General features: G+C 45.3%; 1 protein-coding gene across 1 annotated transcript in view; it reads right to left on the bottom strand.

The window, feature by feature from the left end:
- The window catches only part of LRRC9 (leucine rich repeat containing 9), a 64,201-nt gene that overhangs the window by 14,715 nt on the left and 23,052 nt on the right, over positions 1–26,434 (bottom strand). The window contains 15 exon segments of the mRNA XM_066612364.1: positions 87–304; positions 489–616; positions 2,693–2,832; positions 4,318–4,426; positions 6,336–6,466; positions 10,910–11,032; positions 11,792–12,012; positions 13,801–13,978; positions 16,204–16,335; positions 17,608–17,733; positions 18,467–18,658; positions 19,251–19,370; positions 20,263–20,475; positions 22,006–22,124; positions 26,080–26,256. Of these exon segments, the coding sequence (XP_066468461.1) occupies positions 87–304; positions 489–616; positions 2,693–2,832; positions 4,318–4,426; positions 6,336–6,466; positions 10,910–11,032; positions 11,792–12,012; positions 13,801–13,978; positions 16,204–16,335; positions 17,608–17,733; positions 18,467–18,658; positions 19,251–19,370; positions 20,263–20,475; positions 22,006–22,124; positions 26,080–26,256 (2,327 nt within the window).

Raw genomic sequence — 26,434 nt, 5'->3', positions numbered from 1 at the left:
TAGTGAAACAGCAGCAAGAGCACCTAAACGGAGGATTCTGCCTTGGGGTCTTTTGCAACTGTACCATCAGATCAGATCCACTGTACCTGGATTCTATTGAGACCAAGGAAAAGCTTCTGCAGTCTCCCCAGGGACTGCAAATTATTCAGTTCACGCAGGCGGTTCTCCTCTAGGTGAAGAGCCACCAGGGAGCTCTGTTTGGCAAAGGAATTATCACTGATCATTTTGACTCGGTTATGATCCAGCACCAATTCTTGTAAAAACTGCAGACCATCAAGACCTTCTATTTGACTGATCTCGTTGCCTGCCAAGCCAAGAGCAAAGAAGGATGAGATGGAGTGCAATAAAAAGTTTACTTGCAGGGTGACGGGGTTCTCCCTGACTGGAAGCAGGAGAGGCTCCTGTCTGTTAGGTATGTCCTTGCAGCAACTCATGGGAGCGCCCCTGTGATCCATTGTCTACATATACTAAGTGCTGATGTTACTTACCCTGTAAAAACAGAAACTTCAGGTTTTTAAGCCTGCTAAGCTGCAGAAGGGACAAGTTGGTAATTCCATTATAACCCAGATGAAGGACTTCTAAACTCTCCATTAGCGGAGGCAAACTTTCCATATCCCTAAAACAAAACAAGAACTGGGTCAGTGGGTAGGGCTCAGAAATGAACCTCCAAGTTTAACAACTGCAGAAAGAAGTTTCCACGTGCTGCTGGGTTTTTTTTCACTAGAACTTTAAAAGGGAAAAAAAGATAACCCGTTACATACACTTACAGAGGAACTTTTTTTTTTGAGCTATAACTGGATCCACACCTTGAACATCAAGCATAAACATGGAAATTCACTCTTCCACCCACAGAATGCCGGATGGAAGGAAGAGGAACAGCTGGAAACAGTTGTTTTTTATTTAGTAAAAGTTTTATGATGCCCCCTTGGTAACAGCCATATGCTGGCAAGGAAGCACAAAACAAGATATCTAAAATCTAAATGCAGTAGTTCTGCCACTTTGCAGACAAACACAACACTGTTGGAGGGCTTTGGTGTGCTGCTGCCATTGTAGACAGATAAATAACATGGGCTAAACGGATCAGCAGTCTTCTCAGCAACTTTGCATGTTCCATAGGTTTTAGGAGACCTGAAAGTGGTGTGATAGAGCTGCCCTGGTTGCCTGGGCACAAACCTCCTTTTGGTTCCCCTATTATTGTTGGGTCAGTCAGAGTTTAAAGGTTTTTGTAGTGCTTCCACCACTTGAAAAAAACCTATCTGAACAGATGTGATAGTGGGATAGATATAGTGTCCACACCATGGACAAATATGACTCTATCACAACACCTTCATCAGTGCTGAAAATACAATTGTAATCTGTCCTAAGGCTTCAATGCAATGCAGTTCTGTACAAATTGTGCAAATTTAACATTTGAAACAGTGATCGTTACGGGCATCCTTGTGCCCAGAAGAAGCTTGAAGTTAGATAAATTAATCAGGCTCAACTAGAGTACTTAATTGCCTTAAGTAAAACGATAATGCTGATACTCCCATGTATCAGACGATAGAATTAAGCAGTTTTTAATTAATTAAAAAAGGTTCAGAAACGTAATACCCCAATAGCTAAGCCTGATTAGGGTCTGTCAAAGATATCCGATCTCCACAGTGCATGTTTTCTTTGCCAGATGTTTTAGGAAGGAAAGCACAAAAGCTTCATGATACACCTGGACCCAGGGACTGAGGAAAAGACTGTACAAGTAAGTCCAATTTTCCTAGATTAAGAAGTGATCAAGAGGTTGTGTGTCTGGACCAAAGGGCTAAGAGACAAAGGGGCACTTATGTCTCTTTGCATTTCTGACTGACCTCTGTATTACTTCATTTACTAACCTAGGGGTGCATCATACCCCTTCAATTGCCTCAAGATGTGTCTGAGGAGAAGCTGGTGTAAATGCTGGGTGGAGCCCCTGACCAGTGATCTACTTGTGGGTTTAGTGGCAGTGAAGCCAATTTCTCTTTTTTAAAAGACCATGTTTTTCTCACACTGTGTGAACAGTTATCGTGGGAACAACTGTGTGGCTGACTGGGATGGCTGCTGTTTGCTAGTCCCAGCTTTCCAGATGATCCATCTACTGGAACCATGATGGTTCTAGGAAATCAATCAGTGGAAAAAGTATTCATTTCAGGTAGCGAAGTAAAGTTCAGCCAGTAGATGTTCCCTTGGAGGAAGAAATCAGGTACAACAGTCAACTGGGAAGGGCTCTGTCTCAAGGGGAGCTTAGAGCTACCTCCAGGAATTATCTTGCAAGTGTGGACTTTCAAGTAGGTCTCCTGGTGGAAGGACTCCACCTTGATCTTTGAACTGAGATGGATGCCTTCCTAAATGGGAGATCTGCATTCCAACAAACCTGTAGCAGGTCTGTTGGCTGGAGACTGAAGTGAGACTGAAGTCAACAGAAGTGAGAATCAGGAGTGAGGTCAAGAGTTGCCCAAAAGGTCCATCATCAAAGGCCCATGTTGGACCAGACCATCAGTAGTATGCACAACCAGCTTCTGTTACAAATTTACAGGTGTGTCTTTTTCAGAGCTTGACTTTACAGAGGAAAAGGTATGTCTGCAACACATAGAGCAAGGGCAAGTCCAGGTTGGCCTCATGGCTCTGAAAGCATTAAGTCCATCTCAACCCTTAATTAGCTCATGCTGGAATTAGACAATACCTGCCACTTTTGGAAGACCCTTGCTGTCCATAGCCACTGGATGTCACTTTCTGATACAGTAGCTGCCTGTTCGTCAGGTGATTTGGAGGCTTTTGTCTGGGGAGGATTGACTCAATGTGATTGTAGTTCAGGCAGAGAACCTGCATGAAAGTGAGTTGGAGGGCACCAAACAAATTCTGCTCAGTTCACATGTTAGCAATAAGGATTTTTAACTGCCTATGATGATACCTGAAATTGCAGAATTCCAGTGCAAATGGCATAAGCAGAATTCTGCAGACCTGGCCTCTTTAGCCTTACTAACGCTATTTCTGCATGGGACCAGCAGAAACTGCCTCCTTCCCTGGTCCTCTGGAGCCTTCTTTTGCTACATATCCTTTATACTGCAAATGCTTTACAATCTCCATAGTGTTTATCTTCAGGCCCCAGTACATTCATACAAGGGGCCCTGAGAATAGTTTAAAGGCACAGAATGCAGTTCTACTACTGAATTTCTACTGAGTAGAATTCTCAGAATTCTACTGAGGAATTTCTGAGTAGTTCTACTACTGAATACTACTGGGCAGGAGGTCTGGTCTAGAGGGTAGAGCCTCCGTTTGCCTGAAGATAACATCCACAGGTCGCCAGTTTGAGGCCACTGGAACTGTGCGACCTTGAAGCAGCTGACAAGCTGAGCTGAGTTATTCCATCTGCTCTGAGCGTGGGAAGATGGAGGCCAGAATGTGAAACCAGATCAGAAAGAAACATCTGAATGTTGTGGTTCTTGAAAGATAGAACCTGCTTTCAATTGTAAAAATCCCCACGGGGATTTAAATAGCCTGCTTATGTAAACCGCCTTGAATAAAGTCTGAGGAGAAATCTGACGACCAAGAAAGGCGGTATATAAATACCTGTATTATTATTATTATTATTATTATTATTATTATTTAAGTAGGCTAAAGCTTTCTAGATGGCAAACTACCTGGAAGCTTTAAGTAAGGTACTCCAAACTCCTTGTAGGAACCCACAGGGTATAAGCAAAATTATGAAATAACTAAATAGGACAAATAAGTGAGTACAGTCTGTCAGTGAATACAGTCTGTGTCATATATGAGTGATGGATGAGCACAGTCACTCACCTAGGAGATAATATTCAGCACTGTTAAATGTTCCAAACACTTCCACACATAATTCTAATGCAATCTTTACAACAATTGCATACTGCAAATGGGAAGAAGGCTGACGGGGAATGACTTCAGCTACCAGAGACCAGAAGACTAATCGGATGGGCGGCTTTTGTGGGTTGATGGTATCTCTACCATCTGCCAGCCCCCAAGTTCATCAGCAGGCAATTTCTTCTGGAGGGGAGAGTCTGGAACCTGGGTTACGGCTGAACTTTCAGGATCAGAAGAGACAGCCATAAACACTCCCATGTATCCGTAATACAGTATATTGTATGTTTTGTGGGTTCAGTTGTAATCCACTTTGGGGACCAACCTTGACTTAAAAGTGGAGTATAAACAGCACACATGATATTAATAAGTCTGACATGGTCATCATCCATCCAGAAGGTCATCTCTAACAGTCCAGTAAGTATGCTCAGTATGTATGACAGGAAAGACGTAGGACACAGGAGCAACAGGACTCACCTTGACGTTAGGGAGGTAGACCAATCCACTGAAAGAAGCAAGATTGTTGTTCTGCAAATTCACACTGGTGATGTTTTTAAACTGCTCTGCTGGCACAAGATCAACCATTCTGATTCAGGCAAGAAATGCATTTAGAGGAGAAAGAGAGTTCAGTGGCAGGCAAATCAAATACTGCCTATGCTAATTGGGCAAAGAGGAACTTCTAAAAGTGGTCCTCTTTTGAATTTAGTAGGTGGAGAGCAACTGACCCTGTCCCTCTTCACCCCAGCATAGTGTTTTTTCCTAGTGGCTGTTTGCTGGTGTTTCTTGTGAATTTTTTTATCCAGAAGGATGAGACAAAGTCATAGAAGAAGATAGGTCTGCCAGTGTTATTAGAACTATGGATGAGATCTCAGTGCTTGCCGTCACTGTGCTTCCAGTTACCACCTAGTGGACCAACAGAGGAGGGTAGTTGAAGCTTCCTGGGTGACCTTGGGCCAGTCACTATCTCTCAGCTTCAACTATCTTCGAGAGTTGTTCTGAAGACAAAGAGAAGGGAAGGAACTATGCCTGCCCCCCATAGCTCCTTGGAGGAAATATAAATAATAGTTTATCATTCATGCTCATGCTCAGCTTACAAGCTTCCTTGGGGTGTCTGGCCACTCCCTGTTGGAGATAGCATGCTGGGCTAAACACACCTTCGGTAAGAGCCAGCAAATTTGGATCAATGCTGGACCCGACAACTACACTGCAGCTCGAGTGCTCAGTTTCAAGTTTGAACACAGAAAAGTTACTTCCATGTTAAAGAGGAATTTACTTTCCTGTAAAGTTCCTAACCACACCTCAACAGATCTTTCAAAGAACACTTGGTCTACTTATGAGTATGCACCTTAGCCGGCCACACGAAGCAGCAGCCAGCGGTTCTTACTCATGAACTTATTGTTTAGTTATGATGCTTATTTTTTATTGTAAGCTGCCTTGGACAATTTTGGAGATATACACATTTGGGATGGGATATACACATTTACTTAACTTTTAAAAAAATTACTTGTGGTAAGTAGGGAGGCTTCTGGTGCAAAATCCTCCCCAGCTAGCAAATATGCTCTATAGCAGTGATTCTCAAAGCAGTGGGTCACAACCCAGCATTGGAACCAAAAGGAGTCACTTTCCCCTTAAGGGGAGTGACCTATCAATGGGTCTCCCAACTATGCTGCAGAGATCGTGGCGCTGTGGGCACCCAGGCACTTTTACACATACCTGGGGGGGGCTGTACAGCCCCTGGCAGGTCCTGGAGGCTTGCAGCCCCTTCTGTGAGCTTCCCCTCCATTGCAGTGGGCTCCAGTTTAGATTCGGTTCACTTCTGGTTTAGGAAACTCTGGGCTGTGGAGCTCCGAACGTAAACTGGAAGTGGGCTCCGACTACAAACTGGAGCCCACTGCAGTGGAGGGGAGGCTTAAGGAGGCAGCCGCAAGCCTCCAGGACCCACCGGGGGGCTGCACAGTCCCCCCCAGATATGCGTAATGTGCTTGGGTGCCCATGGTGCTGGATTGCTGTGGCGCTGTCGTGACATCCCTCCCATCCCAGTCCCCACCCCCACAAGCACTTACCCCAGGTTCTCAGACTCTCAGAGAGTTTGAGAACCACTGTTCAAGAGGAACAGCTGGAGTAGATCAGCAGGCAGAGATGGATCTGAAGAGGCCAAGACCCATAGCAGGCTGAGCTGTTTATTCACCAGTTAGTCTTCCCTATGCTAGAATGAATTACACAGCCAGAGAAAGTGGCAACAGAATGGACTGTGAGGACAGGAAGCCATCAATTGTCCTTCCTCCTTCTGGAAAAAAAACACATCCCAACAACAGCCGGGAAACAGAAAAAAAGCTTTTATTTGAGAAGTTTTAGAATCTATTGTCCTGGCAAGTTTTAAGAGGAAACAGGACCGGCAGCATTAAAGGCCGAAATGTGGTTTTGGAAAGTCTGTCAACATAAAGAGCAGGACAACAGTTGGATGCCCTTCACTGTTACATTAAAAAATGACTGACCTGATCATAGACGCTGTCCAGTTTAGTTCTTGCATTTTGCTGAAGTTTGAATGTCCCAGTCTTTCTGCAACCATATCAGCATTAAGTTTGCCACCAAACAGATCTTTTGCATTTTCAACCTCTGCTGCTTCCTGAACAGAGGATATTTTAAATGTCAACCAAGTCATATGAAAGCAAATGCAGAATACTGACATCAGCCAAAAGAAATGGAAGTGCTCTATGAACATAGGACTGGGCCTATAGGGCCACAGTTCAGGGGAACATAGGGCCACAGTTCAGGGGAAGAGTATCTGCATGCAGAAGACCCCAGCTTCAATCCCCAGAACTTCCAGGGAGGGCAGAACAAAATTCCCTTCTGAAATCTTGGAGAGCCACTGCCAGTCCATGTCAACTATACTGAGCTAGGTAAGCCAATGGTCAAGCTCATAAGAACATAAGAACATAAGAACAGCCCCACTGGATCAGGCCATAGGCCCATCTAGTCCAGCTTCCTGTATCTCACAGCGGCCCACCAAATGCTCCAGGGAGCATACCAGATAACAAGAGACCTCATCCTGGTGCTCTCCCCTACATCTGGCATTCTGACTTAACCCATTCCTAAAATCAGGAGGTTGCGCATACACATCATGGCTTGTACCCCATAATGGATTTTTCCTCCAGAAACTTGTCCAATCCCCTTTTAAAGGCGTCTAGGCTAGACGCCAGCACCACATCCTGTGGCAAGGAGTTCCACAGACCGACCACGCGCTGAGTAAAGAAATATTTTCTTTTGTCTGTCCTAACCCGCCCAACACTCAATTTTAGTGGATGTCCCCTGGTTCTGGTATTATGTGAGAGCGTAAAGAGCATCTCCCTATCCACTCTGTCCATCCCCTGCATAATTTTGTATGTCTCAATCATGTCCCCCCTCAAGCGTCTCTTTTCTAGGCTGAAGAGGCCCAAACGCCGTAGCCTTTCCTCATAAGGAAGGTGCCCCAGCCCCGTAATCATCTTAGTCGCTCTCTTTTGCACCTTTTCCATTTCCACTATGTCTTTTTTGAGATGCGGCGACCAGAACTGGACACAATACTCCAGGTGTGGCCTTACCATAGATTTGTACAACGGCATTATAATACTAGCCGTTTTGTTCTCAATACCCTTCCTAATGATCCCAAGCATAGAATTGGCCTTCTTCACTGCCGCCGCACATCGGGTCGACACTTTCATCGACCTGTCCACCACCACCCCAAGATCTCTCTCCTGATCTGTCACAGACAGCTCAGAACCCCTCAGCCTATATGTAAAGTTTTGATTTTTTGCCCCAATGTGCATGACTTTACACTTACTGACATTGAAGCGCATCTGCCATTTTGCTGCCCATTCTGCCAGTCTGGAGAGATCCTTCTGGAGCTCCTCACAATCACTTCTGGTCTTTACCACTCGGAAAAGTTTGGTGTCGTCTGCAAACTTAGCCACTTCACTGCTCAACCCTGTCTCCAGGTCATTTATGAAGAGGTTGAAAAGCACCGGTCCCAGGACAGATCCTTGGGGCACACCGCTTTTCACCTCTCTCCATTGTGAAAATTGCCCATTGACACCCACTCTCTGCTTCCTGGCCTCCAACCAGTTCTCAATCCATGAGAGGACCTGTCCTCTAATTCCCTGACTGTGGAGTTTTTTCAGTAGCCTTTGGTGAGGGATCGTGTCAAACGCCTTCTGAAAGTCCAGATACATAATGTCCACGGGTTCTCCCGCATCCACATGCCTGTTGACCTTTTCAAAGAATTCTATAAGGTTTGTGAGGCAAGACATACCCTTACAGAAGCCATGCTGACTCTCCCTCAGCAAGGCCTGTTCGTCAATGTGTTTTGAGATCCTATCTTTGATGAGGCATTCCACCATCTTACCCGGTATGGATGTTAGGCTGACCGGCCTATAGTTTCCCGGGTCCCCCCTCTTTCCCTTTTTAAAACTAGGCGTGACATTTGCTATCCTCCAATCTTCTGGCACCATGGCCGTTTTGAGGGACAAGTTGCATACCTTAGTCAAGAGATCTGCAACTTCATTCTTCAATTCCTTAATAACCCTTGGGTGGATGCCATCAGGGCCCGGTGACTTATTGATCTTTAATTTATCAATGAGGTCTGAAACATCTTCTCTTTTAACCTCTATCTGACTTAACTCCTCGGTCAGGAGGGGCCGTTCGGGCAGCGGTATCTGCCCGAGGTCTTCTGCCGTGAAGACAGATGCAAAGAATTCATTTAATTTCTCTGCCATCTCTAAGTCTCCTTTTATCTCCCCTTTCCCTCCCTCACCATCCAGAGGGCCAACCGCTTCTCTGGCGGGTTTCCTGCTTCTAACATATTTGAAGAAGCTTTTATTGTTCCCCTTAATGTTGCTGGCCATGCGTTCCTCATAGTCTCGCTTGGCCTCCCGTATCACCTTCTTACATTTCTTTTGCCACAGTTTATGTTCCTTTTTATTCTCCTCATTAGGGCAAGACTTCCATTTACGGAAGGAAGCTTCCTTGCCCTTCACAGCCTCTCTAACTTGGCTGGTTAGCCATGCGGGCACTCTCCTGGATTTAGTGGAACCCTTCTTTCTTTGCGGTATACACCTCTGCTGGGCCTCTATTACTGTCGTTTTAAGCAGCCTCCATGCACTCTGGAGAGACTGGACTCTTTTTACCCTCCCTTTCAACCTCCTTCTAACCAGCCTCCTCATTTGAGGGAAGTCCGCCCGTCGGAAGTCAAGGGTTTTTGTTAGAGATTTGCCTGGTATTCTTCCCCCAATGTGCACGTCAAAACGGATCGCAGCATGATCACTGTTCCCCAATGGCTCAGTAACGTTTACATCTCTAACCAGGTCCTGCATACCGCACAAAATTAAATCCAGAGTCACCTGTCCTCTGGTGGGCTCCGTGACTAGCTGATCTAAGCCACAGTCATTTAGCATGTCAAGAAATCCGGTTTCCTTATCGTGACCAGAACACAAATTGACCCAGTCAATATGAGGATAATTGAAGTCCCCCATGATTACAACCCTGTCCTTCCTTGTCACCTCCCTGATCTGTTTCCTCATTTCAAGGTCCCCATCAGATTTCTGGTCTGGAGGACGATAGCACGCCCCCAGTATTACATTGCTGCACAAGCCTGGTAATTTAACCTACAGAGATTCTACGGTGGAGTCGGACCCACCTTCAATCTCTACTTTGCTGGATTCTATCCCTTCCTTAACATAAAGGGCCACCCCACCTCCAACACGCCCCTGCCTGTCCCTCCTGTAGAGTTTATAGCCCGGGATTGCGGTATCCCACTGATTCTCCGCATTCCACCAGGTTGCCGTTATGCCCACTATGTCAATATTTTCCCTTGTCACCAGACATTCCAGTTCTCCCACCTTTGCTCGTAGACTTCGGGCATTCGCATAAAAGCATTTATACACGGAATGCCCCAGGATGGGCTGCTTATTCGCTCCTTTGTCCCCGCATCCTCTCATTGTGCCAAACCGTCTATCACATCCCATCACCCTACCTTTCCCAATTTCTTCTCCTACCCTGCCTTTGTCTTGTTGTTCTCTAACCTCCCCATCCTCATCCCATAGGGATGAGGAGTCCCGAACCGGATGCCCCTCGGCTCCTGTCGGCCTTCCCCCAGGGATCAGTTTAAAGAACACAGGAAGTCGCCCTATCGACTGGACCTGGGACCTTCTGTATGCAAAACAAATGTTCTTAAACTGAGATGTGACCCTTCCCTAAACTTGCCTTGCAAAGTGGAGTCTTGTCTTGAGCCTGGTGGAATCTGCTGGTTAGTTAATGGACTAGCTTGATGAATGGACAACTCAACAAAACTTTAAGTAACTTGCAAGTCACTCTAGGAACATTCATGCAAGTTAAACATTTGTAAATAATGGACTCTGAAACCAAGTTACTTTGTCAAAAGAATCATGGCCACTTTGCCATCTGAGAATTCAGTTTTTGCATTTCTCACTTCTGTAAAGCAAAGCAAAACCTATATTGGCTAATGTGCACTTTCAGAAATGGCTTTCATCCCATATTCACTTACAATGAGAAAGGACTGAAGGATTTTTATGGATATATTTTATCACCTCGGTATGTTTCTCACAATATGCCCAGGAACAATTAGTACCATTTGTACCATATTCCAGTATCACAGGGCTCCACTTCGAAGAGGTTCCCAACTCAACCCTGGGAAGTAAGGGCCAAAACTACATTGTATACATCTGTGTTTTCTCTATTGGGGCAAACAGCAGCTTTGGAGGAAGGGGCAATTTTCACTATTAAACGTAACAGGTGAAAAAGATGAAACCCCTTCCCCTAGCAGTGCAATCTTAATGCAACCCCCTTCCCACATCTGGTCTTTAAATAGATGGTTGATTCAGTCATGGAATTCTAAAATCTCATCCAATCTGGCCCTGAGTGTGATCTGAGAAATTCCCGATTGTGCTGTAGTTAGATATTTAGGAGTGCTGAATGCTCAAGTCACTCCACCTGTACTTCCTGCTGAGCACACATTGTTCTCTTCACCTATAAGATAAAAGGTTTAAACAAACGCTAGGTATAGGAAACAACTTACTACTGCAACACCGTCTAAGGCCTTCAGAGACGGAATATGGTAAACAACAAAGAGCCGATAGTTATCTTGTTTCCAAACAATTAGATTTCCATACATGTCCAGGATGATCAGATTGTTCAGCCCCTAGGAAGGAACAGGGCAGTCAATTCTTAATTAACTCAACAATTTCAAAAGCAAAGGAAATCCCAAGGTAACTGGATTATGTACTGAGATAATTAAACCCCTTAAAGAAGGCTTAGATTTCCCAAGGTCAGGCAATCATCAGGTTCAGTCGAAACAACAAATGAGCTTCTGGCAACTTAAAAAACCTACACATTTGTTAAACGAAAATATAGGCTTTTGTGGACCTCAGTTCAGGTGCATTTTTGTATTACCCTTGGTTGGACACACATGAGGGTGTGAAAAACATTGCAAGTGCTGAGCCAAGTGACCACAAAAAGCAAGAAGTGAATCATCTGTGAGAATTCTAGATAAAGCTTAAATATTTAAGATAAACAGAGTGATAATTTACAGTGGCAGTAATGAGAATACAATTTTCCTTGGCTAACCACATTAATTAACATCTGTAAATGGAATAGGAAACCATCCCTTTGATTCAGGCTTCAATGAACAGAATCAAACTTCCCACCACATCCTAACTCAGCAATTTTGCACACTCCCTTTGAAGTTTCTCTGCTGAAGGATGTCAACTTTCAGGTCAGCAGCAGAATCACCTGAAAAACTGCAAAGTTCTTCCCCTGGTTTCTGAATGTTGTCACTGGCCACCTTTTAAAAAAAGGACACTGGGTGTTCTATCAGGGAAGTCCACCAGCACACCATGTGTGGGTCTTACGCACTATGTTACACCAGTCCAACTTCAGGCTTTCAGGCAGCTGCCTTTACCTTTAGCTGGTAGATCTCTTGGTTAGAGGAAACATAGTTGTTGCTTATGTACAGCTCGATGAGGGCGTAGGCCTTCTGCAAACCCCCCAGTGATGTGATCCGGTTGTTCTCCAGAGACAGATAATGAAGATGTGACAAGTTATCAAACACGCTCCTCTCAAGGCTGGCGAGGTGGTTGTTGTTGGCGCTGAGCCGCATGAGTCTGGAGAGTTTTGAAATGCCTCGGGAAGGAAAAGTAACACTGGTTATTTAAATAAGCCATAGATGCTGTTCCAGAACCACCATTCAGAGCGCGATACCATAGTCTTTCGAGACTGAAGGTTGCCAACAACATGCCTGAGGGCACATGGGTTTGCAAAGCAGCTAGACCCAAAGACAGACATTTTGTTATGAGGGAACCAGAGTGGGCAGGATATTGTAGGACTGAAAGAAGACAAATACAGGTAGCCTAATGTGTTTAAAGTTATGCAAGTGCATTAACATTAAAAACATAATATCTAATTTTAGGAAATAAAAATAATGACCAAGTGTAGTGGTTCCCAAACTTTTTTGACTGGTGGTTCCCTTGACCACTAGTCATTCCACTTGACTGGCCATGGCTTCCTATTAGGGCTACAATCCTATATATTGTAGAGTGAAAAAGTTCTGGGGTTCCCCTGGCTGGTTTCCATGGCTCCCCAGGGAGCCATAGCTCACAGTTTGGGAACCACTGGCCTAATGCTTTGTCAGTTTGAAGCTGGTTGCATTGTTTAACCATTTCCTAAGCCATTCCAGAATTTTGTATGGAATACTGAGGAAGCTAGCATATAGGAGCTCAGGACGCTGCCTTCTGCCGAGTCAGACTGACTGACCATTGGTCCATCTTCTAGACCAATATGGTCCACTCTGATTGACAGCAGTCCTCCAGGCCTTTCCTATCAACTGCTACCTTACCCTTAGCTGGAGATGCCAAGGACTGAACTTGAGAAGTTTATGCTCAGCCACTGAGATTTAGTAACCACAGACCCTTTGTACACACTGGCCAGAATACTAGAAGATAAAAAGTGGACATGGCTCATTCATTAGCAAGGGCCTTACATTGCCCAAACTAGTGTTCTGACATTGTAAGGTCCTTTGCGGCTGCCGCAAAGCACGATATAAAATGCATCGTGGTTTGGCCTCCACAAGTGGCACAGTCTGTGAGCCAGTGGATGGAGAAAGAGCTCCAGCAAGTTAGTGCAGGGTTTGAGAGGAAGGTAGGAGGTGGGGGCAGTTGTATAGAGGGGGTGGGGATCACAGGAGGCAGGAAGTGGGGATCACAGGGCTCAGAGGACTCCACGTGGCAGCCCGGGGTCCTGCGCACCTTGCTCCCAACTACCCCGCTTCAAACGCAACCAGAGCTCTGCAGCCAGAATGTACTCTGAGGCCCGGGGAGGTCACATGCAGCTTCCCTAGGCCTTCAAACACCCTCCAGATGCTACTGGAGCATAGCTCTGGTTGCGTTCAGAGGAGTTAGGTAAGGGGGAGCCCAGGTCAGGGGGCAGCTCTGTGAGGTGTGCCCTGGAGTGGCACTCTTTCCAGCTATGCTGCTGGTGAGGGAATACAGGGTAGGGTTGAACAGAGAGGAAGGTGGATCAAGGCCTAGGAAAGAGCGGTACTGGCAGCATTCTAACTCCCTTCCCAGCCTTGATTCACCTTCCTGTATCCACTCAGACTGGCACCAGATATATAGGCTTACCCCAAGGCCAAGGAACAAATGCTTCTTTACCTCGAAGAGGCTGTTACAATCTGAAGCTCCCCCGCGGGATGCAGCACGTTCCCTGCTGGCCGGACTGCATTGGTTTGGGCTGCCCATGGACAATTGGCACAATACCAGTCACACACTTTTCCTTATAGTTCCGCAAGTAAAAGAATTTTTTGCACTCAGAACAACTAAGCACTCAGGGAGGAGCCTGGAATGTTTCTGAGAGGGCCGGGTCCCCACAGGACCCTGTGGCTACGGACCAGAATGCACTGTGCTAACACATTACCGTCAAGGTTTGAGATGCAGTTTCCATCCACAGTGAGCTCCTCCAGATTGACGCAATAATCCAGCCCTTCTATTTTAGTGAGATTATTGTTGCTAAAAGAGGCCCATCGCAAATTCTCTAATTTTTCCAAATTGCTGATTTTGCTGAGGTGCTGCCCATCTAGGTCTAACACAGTAATCTGTAAGGGGGAAAAAAAGTTTTACTGCTGTTATTAGCACCATGCAGATACGGTACAGGAAAGGATGAATAACTGAGGGTTTGCATGACTTAATTCTTGCACTGAGGGGTCACATGGAGCTATGGGGATTTAACTTACGTAGGTATGCACAACTGTGACCCAGGCAGCTGAACAATCCTTGGACTGTGTTAGGCTTTGTGGGTTGCTAATGGTAGAGGTCTAGTTTAAGAAATACTGGGGTTGTGACCAATGCACAGTCAGCCAACCTAATATACATTAAAAAAAAAGAATGTCCCTGCTCTTTCAGACTAAGGGTTTAGGCTAAGGGTTCTGATTCTGTAAGCCTCTGACAGGTAGCTCCCTGTCCAGTGCACAGCAAATGGGGTGAGAGGCTTCACCTGCCAAGCCAGGCTCTGTGCAGCTACTTATAGGAACTCAGCAAACCAAACATTCAGCGATTACATTATTTCGGTCCCCTGCCCAAAACGGTAAAGTTTAGAGCTACCATTGCATTTCTTACTCCTGTCCCAATGCTGCTGTGTCTGAATGGGGGTTATGGGAGCTAGTGGGAGCTTCGTGTCACCACCAGTGTTCCGAGTCAGAGCACCAGGTCACACACAGACCTGTGCTGTCCAATTTATGAGGAAATGGCAAGAAGTTTAGATTTTGTGCAAAAGAGTAATAAATGCATGTTGTGTAAACTGTACTGCCTACTTTGCCTCTATAGACAGATCCTTTGTACACCTTGAAATAACAAGGTGTCCTACGATTCCCATTTTGTGTTGGGGAGAAACTGAGGCTGAGAGATAATGCAAAGGGTTATCCAGTTATAAGTAACTGGGGTGGGAGGGATTTGAACTTCTCTCTCTGAAACTACTCAAAAATGCTGTCAACAAGGTCCTTTGCCTTTGCTTCCAATTGTGACACAACTTTGATTCTACACAAATGTGTCCTGTCCCAATACAAATTACCTTTAATATTGATGCTGCCCAGTAATGCCGACACCATCAGCTGAAATGCTGCTTCTTGTGGCCGTTTCTATGAATGTACTTCTCCTAATGCATGATGAACAGAATGCTCTGCGCAAATGTGTTTTCCTCTAGCTATGCTACGCACCACCCAACAAATTGAACTGACAGAGGAGCTTTTAACCTTTTCTGCTTGGCAGATTAACATGATTCTGGATGATGGGTCACAACACAGATTATGATAGGTCAGGGTGCCCGAGGAGCTTCCTAGATGGCGTTGTTCAAAGGGTTTATCTTACAGAACGCACTATAAATTGTGGGTGGTCAAGACAGCAAGCAAGAATATTGCCCAGGTGCACTGCATTGACATCAGCTTGACCAGCTTTGTTCTGAGAAACTGGAGAGAGGCTGCTCATCCCTAGATTAAAGGGACCATTGCCCTGCCTGGGCGTAAGGCAGCTCCTTTATACCATTCACATATAAAGCGTATGAAATCAGACTTTTGATCCATCTAGGGCAGTGTTTCTCAGAGGGTGCTTCTTGGAGCCTTGGGGCTCCCAGAGATCCCTTCAGGGGCCCCACAAAAGAACCACGCAATTCCCAGGTGCTGCCCTTAAATCTGCATCTTTGCCCCTGGCCTCTATTTGCTCATCTGCCCCATCCTTCCTGGGAGCAGTACTGGGAGGGCTGAACTTAGGGCCTTCAGCATGCGCTCTGTCACTGAGCTGTGAACTCTCCTGGGGCCGTATTCACAAGCTGTTTACCCTGAAGCTGAGTTCTTGAATTCAGTCCTGCTAAAGAATATAACTATCATTTTTTGAGTAGATGTTAAAGTTTTTTTGTTCATAATCTGCCTAATGCTTCTTTTATCTCTGTAATGAGAATATACAAAGTTTTGAACTTTAAAATTTCTCTCTAATATCTTGCCATTCCCATCAACAAGAGCTTGCTGCAACAGACATGGAATTACCCCAATTCATCTTTCCAACAATCTTTGAGAGAGGTCAGGCTAAAATACCGTGGGAGAAGGGGGAGGAAAAGCACCACTGCAGGGAGAGGTAAACCTATAAGGGGCACAAAATATTAGCTTGCTCTGTTCAATATGTTTTGATAAAAATTATCTTCATCAAGGTAATTAAACAGTCTGTAATCTCCACAAACTCTGTTGCAAACAGAATGTAATCTAGAAAGTAAACAGACAAGCAAGGTATCGTAACTGAATAATAAATGCAAGATATTTGATCAGATTCTCCTTACCATAGAAGGCCAGTTGCTCTGAAACTCATTCACCTTGTTCCTGCTAATCTGGCTCACAATTTTGGCATAAGGCAGGACACCAAGCACACGCAATTTCTCTTTATCAGTTCTGGAATATTCCAGCAGAGACGCCTGGCAAAAAAAAACAACCACAAAACAAAACAAAAAAACTTCTGGCGTTCTGGTGTGTAAACAGATTTATGACTGTTGCAAATGTTCCAGTGCCCTCGAGCACAGCCTTGCAGCTGCCGTAAGTGGCAAGCAGTTGGGTTCGCATGACACTGGGAACTAGATGCCTGCTGCCACCAATAAGTTCTTGCAGGGGTGACCACTGGTAAGTTCATGCAGGGGTTGGGAGGGAGACAGAAAGTAGGTGGAACCGGGCAGGTGTAGGTGGAATGGGAGGCGAAAGGGTGGGGAGGAGGAGATCAGCCCCTGGAAGAAGGCAGGTTGGGCAGCAGCAGTGCCTGCCAAGTCCTAACTCCCTTCCTGGGTCTGATCTGTCTTCATGGGTCAACGCAGATGGGCGGCGCAGGTCCGAGTTGACCCAAGGTCACTGCCGGGTGTTACCCCAGGGCAAGGGAACAAACGTTCCCTTCCCCTGAAGAGACCTCAACATGCCAAAACTGCCCTGTGGGATACAGGGGAAGCCACATTGGTATTGCTGCATCACCACACAGGGAGTTGCTGTACATAGGATTGGGCTGTCAATCAAACTGTTCAATGAGACATTTTGTAATTTTTATCTCTTAGGAGAGAAGACACTCGTCTTTCCCTTATTAGAGCTAACTTTTTTCATTCATTTCTGGACTGTTATATTCTGGAAATGAAATGCTGTTTTCTATAATATCTATGAGATTTTTTTTTAAGTCTCTTCACCTCTTGAGGCTCTGCTTAGGACAACAGACTTGTGCCTCAGCATCCGTGGGGGTTTCATTCGTGGAATCCCCGCAGACGCCAAAGCCTGTGGATAAACAAATCTGCGGGTCAGAGCACGCCAGATCTCCCGACATGACCAGAGGCACCCTCTAGTCATGTCCAGAGGTGTTCAAGGCCCGGAGAGGCCGCATGTTCATCCAGGGAGGATGAAGAAAGCAGTTGCCACGGCCAAGGCTAACTGGGCACAGGGAGAACTGCGATATTGCAAGGAGCAGGGAAGCGTTAATACTGTATGAGAAAAAGCAGGCCCTGAATGGAGACAACTCCAACAACAAAACACAGTCACTTTTTACCACTGCCAGGTAGGAAAGGAGGAATCAAACTGAGGAATCAAGCACTCTACAGCTGTCATCTACTCTCTTTAAAAAACACACAGATAATATCTCGTAGTCTAAATCTGATAACTTAACTATGATTAATGTGATTAAAATTAGGACCAAGAGAAAGTTTCTTATGATGCCAAACCTGAGTGATTTTCGAGCTTGCCATAAACTCAACAGCAGTTGCTGCCTCTTGTTCAGTAATCAGGACACCATCTAGATGTGTCAGAGCCTTCAGTTGACCGATCACACTCAAACGCACAGAGGCTGGCTTGGGGAAAAACGAGAACAGAATGGCATAAATTTTCTATCTTACAGAACTTTTCAGTGGGTCAGTGGTAAGGTACAGTGCCCCTCTCCCCAGCACAGTCTGTCAGGCCTATTCATAGTTACTTTCTTAAGACCTTTCTGTTTACCAAGGTGGGAGGGGGGTGTGAAGTGAAGTTCACCTCGAAGGATACCAGTGGCTCTCCCCCAGGCGGTGAATATTCCTCCAATTACCCAGGCTGGAGGGATGATGGTGGTTGTCACACTCAAAGTATTAGACACCTGCTTATGAAATCAAGTCCACTCCTGATTTCAGAAGATTGAAAACATCCTTCTTATTCCATGTCATACCATCCCTACTATCTGTAGTAGTGGGCAGTGAGAGTAGTAGCAGGCATAGTAGTAGGAGTATTACTATGGAAGCAATTGTAGAAATAGAAGTGGGTGGAAGTAGTAGCAGTAGTATTAGCAGGGGCACTAGTAGTGCTGCTAAGTAGTGGTAGTACAACTATCACAGCTTTGGCAGTCTTAGCATTAGTGGGAGAGGATGGCATTAGTAGCGTGAATGAGTGTAGAGTAAATCATAATAATGTTAGTACAAATTAATATTGTAGGCAGCAGTAGTGCCAGTAAGTAGTGGTAGTACAACTAATATAGCAAAAGTAATGATGGGAACAGCAGCAGATACCCACTAGTTAGTTACTGTGGCAGTGAGGCTGAGGAACTCTTAACTGTACCTTATGCCAGGGGTTATGCCTGATGTCCAGACTGAGCACAGTTGGTGTATGCTTCCGTAAGATGTTGATTTCTTCTCCTAATTTTTTCAGCTGGTTCCAGCTCAGGTCCAAGTACTTCAATTTGTTTAGGCCTCTGATGCCCTCAAGGGTGATCACATGGTTATGGCTGGCATCAAAGTACTCCAGGTTTGGCTGCAGTGCAGTATTAAACGTGAGTATTACGCAGCGAAGGAATTATACAGTGAAGAAACTGTATAATTAACAGAATTACAATTCCAACAATACAATACAAACATCTACAATTACAATACAGTGGATTTCAATAAAGGTGTATAAAAAGCTTAAACAGATACAGATGATAGCCACATTCTGCAAAGCCCTGTGTTCAACAGAGCTTCTGCAGTTTTCCCCCATCAACTAGGAACTGCTGAACTAGATACATCAGCAGCCTGATCCAGGAGGGCTCTACTTATGTTCTTCCTTGCACATGACAGCTTGTTGCTACCTGGTTGGCAACCTTCAGTCTCGAAAGACTATGGTATAAGCCTACAGCACCCAGTATTCCCAGGCGGTCTCCCATCCAAGTACTAACCAAGCCTGAGCCTGCTTAGCTTCCGAGATCAGACAAGATCCAGCATGTGCAGCGTAACAGTTGTTACCTGCCACAAGCCTTTTGCAAAGGGTGGGCTATAAAAAAAACTATACACTCCTTGAGGAAACCAAAGGATTGTTTATCAGGAATACACCCACCCCCTGCCTCAGAGCATGGATACTTTTCCCTTACCAAGTGATAAACATCATCTAGACAAGTGAACTCGTTAAAACTGATGATGAGTTTGCGCAGCCCAATGAGCTTGGAGATGTCTCGGAGCTTGCTCAGCCTGTTCCCATGTAGATTCAGAACCTATGTTGAAAGTGAAGTGAAAAATTGTTCATTTGTTCCAGGTACTGATGAGCCAACAATCTCCTGGAAGGCACCCAAGGGTGACTGCTTGAGAAACAGCCAAGCAATCCATCGTTTCTTCAGAAATCTCAAAAAGAAATAACACATCCAGGATTAAGGAACAGCAGCAGCAGCATTAATAGGTCATAAAAACCTGTAACAGCAAAAGCAGTAGACCAACACAACTATTAAACCACAACAAAAACAAGTGGAGCCAAAAACAACACTAAGAAAAATTAAAAGAAGGGGCAAAATATGTGAAAACAGTTGCAAATAAAATAAAATAAAAACTGAGACATCCGCTGAACGCCCAACCATGATGCAAGAAACATTTAAAGTGATTTCTTAAAAAAAAAAACACTAATAAAGATTACAGCTGCAATATTTAACAAGCAATTGATAGAGTAATTGATTGTAAAACCTTGTGAACAAATAAAAACGTGCCCTCAATTAAATGAGCAGCAATTTTTAAAAGGTTATTTTAATGCAAATACAGTAGTTCTAAAAAAGCGACAGATTCTCCCTGTATCAGAGGGAGGCATTCCGCCTTCTCCCACAGATAATCCTCTTTGAGGATGCTGTCGACATCTTCTGACAACAACTAAAGCATACTTCTGCTGCAAAATAGTCTATTCATATGTAAATTTAACTGATCAATAATGAACACAATTTTCTTTTGGTAACTGACATAAAAATGATGTGGCAATATTTAAATAGGAGCAGTGCAAGCAGGGTGGTGTGCCCTATGCTGAAATTTAAAGAACACTGCAGACAATCAAATTCTGTATAATGAAAAATCCTGATTCTGCAATAGTGTATTAATATAACAAGAGAGGATGAAGAGGATTCTCACCATTATCTGACTGTAAACGTTGGCCTTGGCAACAGCTAATACAGTTTTTTCATCCAAGCAAATTATTTTGGGCTTAGGTTTGATTGGAGGCTCCATGCTTAAAACTTCATCATCGTGTTGCAGATCTCGAGACAACACAAAGCCTGCTGAATTTCTCCTTCCTTCTTCCCCAACTACATTACTGAGAGAGGAGAACAGAGGCTCCACTTTCACCTACATGAAAGACCCAACAGTTTCTCTTTTCAATTGTTTGTTACAGACAAGGCAGACAGATTTGCTTTTGAGACTGCGGGCGCAATCCAAACCTGCGCTGGAGCAGGCAAGCCAGGAGGATTGTGCTGCATCCAACGCAGGTTTGTTGGCTGTACCGGCTCAGCCAGAGGCAAGGGGGAGCTCTTCCCCTTACCCCTGGGTAAGGGCTGCACGCCCCAATTGGTCTCCTCGGTCCTGTGCCACCTCTGGAGGTGGTGCAAGTCCGAGGAGAGCTGAGTAGCTTGAAGCCACTCCGTTCTCCCCGGGGACAGGGATTCGGATCTGGCATAACAGCCAGTTCCAAGCCCCACCTCTGGCTCCCTACGCGCCCGCCCCCGGGGCCGCCCATTGCTCGCCCTCCCCCCTCCCAGAAATGCCCCCTCCCACCTCCTCCCCACCCCCCATGCCTACCCTCACCGCTTGTGTCAGCGCGGGTGCACTGGCACAAGCGGCGGGAAGGAAGCCACTGTGGAGGCTTCTGCTGGCCTCCATGCATCGGCGCATCTAGATGCGCCAACGCAGCTTCCTCCCACAGAGGCGAAACGTGCTTTACGGCACGTTTGCGACCCTCCCGAGGCTCCTATGCTGGCATAAGTGCCGGTTAGGATTGCACCCTGTGACTCATTCATTTCCCAAAAGTTAACAATAGTACTCAGTTTCAAATGCTCTACAAATCAAAATTGAGCTGCATTCCCCCCTCCCCACTTCTCCCAGGCGGGATTCATACTGCCTCTAACCATGCAGTAATTCAGTGGTTCCCAAACTGTGTGCCACGGCACCTGAGGGCACTGGGGCGAAATCACAGGGGCACCACAGAGTGATCCTGGCAGCTTCTTCTTTCCAGCTCTCCCAGCATTGGTGCACCATCTTGGATCACGCGAGATCTTGTGCAATTCAAGACAGCAGCACCTGGGACAGCTGGGAAGAAAAGGCTGCCATGAAAGGAGGGTGCCGTGACCATGGTCACTTTGAGAACAGCTGCAAAAACAGCTTACTACAGACTACAAAAATCAGACATTTTCTGTTGATTTGATCTTCTTAGTTGCCTTTCATGTGCATTTTAAAAGACAAGAGAAATCAAGAAATTAATTTTTTTTTAAAGCAGACAACAATGTTTCAAGCTGAAGACAGACAGTAATTTCTGAGAGCCAAAGCACACACAATATTAAATGCATGTGCTGGCCCCTCTCTTTTCACTGCTTTCAGTTCTATGGAAACTCTAATATCTGTTTCCAGCTTTGGAGATCACCAACATTCCCAATTCTTTCTTAAAGGGGTGGAAATGATTTCCCCAGCATTCCATCTGGGGCTTTTGGGTATCAGTCTCCTTTCGCACCTTTGTGTTTCATCTGAACATGTCATCTCTACACAGTAGGACGGCAGCAAGCATCCCAGTAACCTATGAGGGAAGCTGCTGTTAGCACAACTGAAAAGCAAGTCTGCACAAGTGCATAGCGCGGGACATGGTGCTAGCAAATGGGAGATCCGTACCAATGTGATGTACTCAAACTCAACGACGTACTCTGGCAAAACCAGCTCGCGATCAAACACAAACCACTCACACTGTCGAAGGCTGCAGTCACAGTTCCTGTACTCCAGGGAACATGTTTCTGGAGCTGAAAAAAAAGGACAGAAAGGTAGCATTAGACTGCTAGAAGAACATAATAAGAGCCCTTTCAAGTCAGTTTTTTTCCCTACAGTGGCCAATCAGGGGTCTCCAAGAAGCCCAAAAGCAAGACATGAAGGTACCAGTCCTTCCCTATCATTCATATCCAGGACCTGGTATTCAGAAGTTCCATTCAGCAATTGTAGCTAACTGCCATTGATAGATCTTTCATGACAATTTGCTCCTGCATATTCTACAGCATGTTTCTCAAATTTTTAGGGAGATTTATTCCCTAAGTAAGTTTTTGCAGGGGAGGAGCAAAGGCAGTGATGCGATCCCCAGGATTACATCGCTAAGGGGAGGAAGAGGGGGTGCTTTTACTCACACTGGGCTGCAGGACATTGCAGGAGGTGCAGGGGGCCCCACGCAGCCCTCCCGGGGCTCCCCGAGGTTTGGAATGTTCAAAACAAGTGATCACAAAGCATCTCCTGGAAACCGGAAGTGGAGCGCTGCGTAGGACTCCCTGCACCACCTGCAACAGTGTAAGTAAAAGCCCACAGCCCTACAGCCCAGTGCACTTATCATGAAACCACTTATCATGAAAGCACTTATCATGAAACCAGTTTTGCCAGAGGCTAACTGATATATGTAAACAAGAGTTAAATTTCTACAGCATATTTCTGGTTATAGAACTATCACCAAACTTCTAAATAAAGACCCCAAGCACATCTACTATTAAACACTGAGCTTTCTAGGCCGGAGAAAACACATGCAGACATGGGGGGAATGTACAAACTTTATAATGAAATTATTTCAAGTAAGGACTTGCTCTATTTACTTGGGAGTAAGTCCAACTGAACTCAGGAGGAGATATTTCTTATGTATACACACACACAAAGAGAAATTGGTTGAAAACAAGAGACAGTGGCAATGCTAGGGGGGTGCAGGTCACACCGGGCGACACGCACAGGAAGGGTAGCACCACTACTACTGGCTAAAATTCCTAAAATCTTGGTTTTTTTGAATAATACCATCGTGTTATATATCAACCGATGTGTAATTTCATGAACAATGCGATGAAAAAAATCACATTGAAATATCTCTATTCTATCAACAGTTATAGCCAAAAAAAAACCGAGCAGGAGCAGGACAATGGAACATCACCACGCCAACCACCCAAGGTATTGCCCCACCCACTGCTGGGAGGAGGTTCGTCATAGGGGTGAAGCACTGGCCTCCCACATCAGGTGACGGAAACCCTAGTGTTGCCACTGACGCCTTGTTTACTGGCGGTTTTATTTTCAATCCTTTTCCTAACAGTCTCTAGCACAACCTTCCTCCTCCTTCTGTAGCCTCGGGTCAGAACATGCGCTTGTGCAGGCAAAATTCAAAAAATCTATTTCTGAGAAGTGCAGAGGTAACATGTGTGGTTGGAGCTCCCTCTAGTGGTTACTCATGCTTTATGACTTCCTGAGGTGATAAAAGCAGTTTCTGTTTTTCTGTGCTTGAGAAAGTGCCTGCCCTGAAGTTCTTTGGTGATTTTTGTTGCTTCAGGAATTTGCAATTGTTGCTTCAAGAATTTGCAGTTGTGCTCTCAGATTCTTACAATAAGGTTTTAACTGCAGAATGTAGAAACTTGTAAGAAGAGTTTTTGTTTTTTTTTTTTTTACTACCAGAACTGGGAGTCTATAAGAGAACCGTTGCCCCAATGTAAGTTTCCACCAACATTTGAAGAATTTACAAATCATAACTTCTGAGACACATAATGAAGATGAACTGCACTGGGCCAAATGACTAATTACCCATCAAGGAGACCTTCACCAGAGCTCTGTGGTTCTTCAGAGGTATTTCATAGCATGAGCATCAAGAATTATTTTACTGGATCAGACCAAGATCATAGGAAACTGCTGTTGTCAGACCCCAGCACACAGCATTCAGAAGTATTTTGCCTTCGTACATGCAGGCTTCTATTTAACTGAGCTCAAGGGATTTTCTTGTTTAGATTGCACTGCCTGTGATGTTTATTCCTTGCATCCTGAAAACTCTTCCAAGTAAATGAAAAATAGGCTCCTGAGGACCTAATCCTATCCAATTTTCCAGTGCTGGTGCAGTTGAGCCCATGGGATGTACTCTGTATCACGTGGTGGAGGAGCAGTAACTGGGGCCTTCTTAAGGTATGGGAACATGTGTTCCCTTACCAAGGGGCTGCATTGTGGCTACACCAGAGCCGGAAAGTTGGATAGGATTGGGCCTTAAATTGGTTCTTGGAAACTTTGATTTTATCATCAGTTTTGGGACACTTGTCATCCCTTGGAGTTTCACTTCTGGGAATTAGCATTTGGAGAGATAACTTTCCCCATTCATGGCTTGCACTGGTGTCCACATGTAAATCACCATTCTTGGAAGGGACTGGAAGAGGCAGCCATTTTGCCCTCCTTTTTGAACCATGCAGCTCAACTCTGCGATTCAGGAGGTTGGACGCTTCCTTCTATCACATTCTCCTTAGTATTTTGTCCTGAGTGTTTGCCTTCTAAAATACATTGGGTAGGATAAATTCAATAGGGTTAAGAGGCCTTAGTTGGCCACCAGCATAGCCACAGTCCCTTGCTATCCCTGCAATTTAGTTCTGCCCGTAATCTGAGGTTATGTTCCAGGTGTTATGATATGACAGACTCCCCTGACACCTTGTGAGGAACACCAGAACTGGCTTTCCCTGATGACACTCCAGAACAGCCATTTTCAACCTTTTTCAGCTCACATCACACTGTCAAGGCACTAAAATTGTCGAGGCACACTCCTAGTTTTTTACTTACATTAAATCACTACATTACAATTAATTTTTAATTAATATAATTAATACAATTAAATCATTACATGACAAAGGGCATACTCCTAACCAGGTCTACTCACAAGTAAGTCTTATTTTGTTCAATAGGGCTTACTCTCAGGAAAGTGCGGTTAGGATTGCAGCCAAAGACTGGGGGGGGGGGGGAATGTGCCTGTGGGACTTACTTCTGAGTAGACATGCCTAGGATTGGGCTTTTGGTTGCTTTCTTTTTTCTCAAATACAGGAGCAGGCAATTGGCACTTCTCTCTCCTCCTCTCCCCCACCCCACCCCCTCCCACAGCACATTCCCCCATCTCATAATTGCAGTTAGCACCTCTCCTACTGTCCCTCTCCTCTCTTGTCTGCACCTTCCAAAAGTCCAGAATCACTTGCCTCACATTCTCCCCCCCCATTGCCTGCTCCTGTATTTCAGAAAAAAAGTGTGACCAAAAGCCCAATCCTATGCCTGTCTACTCAGAAGTAGGTCCCATTATAGTCAATTGAGCTTACTCCCAAGAAAGTGGGGCTAGGAAAGGATCCTGAGAGCCCAGCCCAGGCATGTCTACTCAGAAGGAAGTCCCATTATAGTCAATGGGGCTTACTCCCAGGAAGTGTGGGTAGGATTGTGGCCCAGCACCTTTCCTCCCAAAGGCAAAGGCAAGGCAGGGAGGGTTGCGTTAGGGAGCTGCAGGTAACTGTGGCAAGGAGAAGGTACTTCAAAGGCCAGTCCATTCTTAGGCTGCTGGCCTCAGCAGACTGGCTGGCTTCCTACCTGCTTGCCTGCCCCAGGCTCCTTCTCACTCTGCCCAGACCTCCTCCAGGCTTCTCTCACTGCCCAATCAAACAATGGATTTGATACCCAATCCTAGGCGTGTCTACTCAGAAGTAAACCCCATAATAGTCTACGGGGCTTACTCCCAGGTAAATGAGGATCGGGTTTCAGCCTTCTTCTTGCTCAGCTCCTTTTTCGCCTGCTGCCTGAGGGTCAAAGCAACCAAAGCAACCGCTTCTCCACCGGTGGCTGCTGCCTGCCTCCTCCGGCCCTGCGGCACACTAGTGTGCCGCGGGACATCGGTTGAAAAACGCTGCTCTAGAAGCATAAAAGTAACTCAAGTTAGAAAAACCAACTCACGCCTTGGTTTCCCTTGCTGGTCCACAGTCTTGTCATCAGATGTACAGGCAAAGTTTTGGAAGACATGGCGAATTCTGTACACCGAATCGGTTTCAGGATAGTATTCTTGCTCAATTGGATATGACTCATGAGCTAAAGCACTGTGTCCAAGAAAGACTTTTGCAATTATGAGTTTTCCTGAGAAAAGAGAGTCTTATTTATTGCATAACACAATTAATTCTCAATTAAATGTTCATGACTCAAGTAATGAGTGAACAATGCAAGCCTAAAGAACTTCCTGCTCCTTTGTATCAAGATAATCATTAAAGGCCTTTCTCCAAGGTTAGGAGGTTAGGTTCCGGAGGTTAGGCTCCCG

This window comes from Tiliqua scincoides, chromosome 1 (genome assembly GCF_035046505.1).
Source record: "Tiliqua scincoides isolate rTilSci1 chromosome 1, rTilSci1.hap2, whole genome shotgun sequence".
Taxonomy (NCBI): Eukaryota; Metazoa; Chordata; class Lepidosauria; order Squamata; family Scincidae; genus Tiliqua; species Tiliqua scincoides.
The sequence above is the reverse complement of the archived record's forward strand: the minus strand, read 5'-3'. Positions and strand labels throughout refer to the sequence as shown.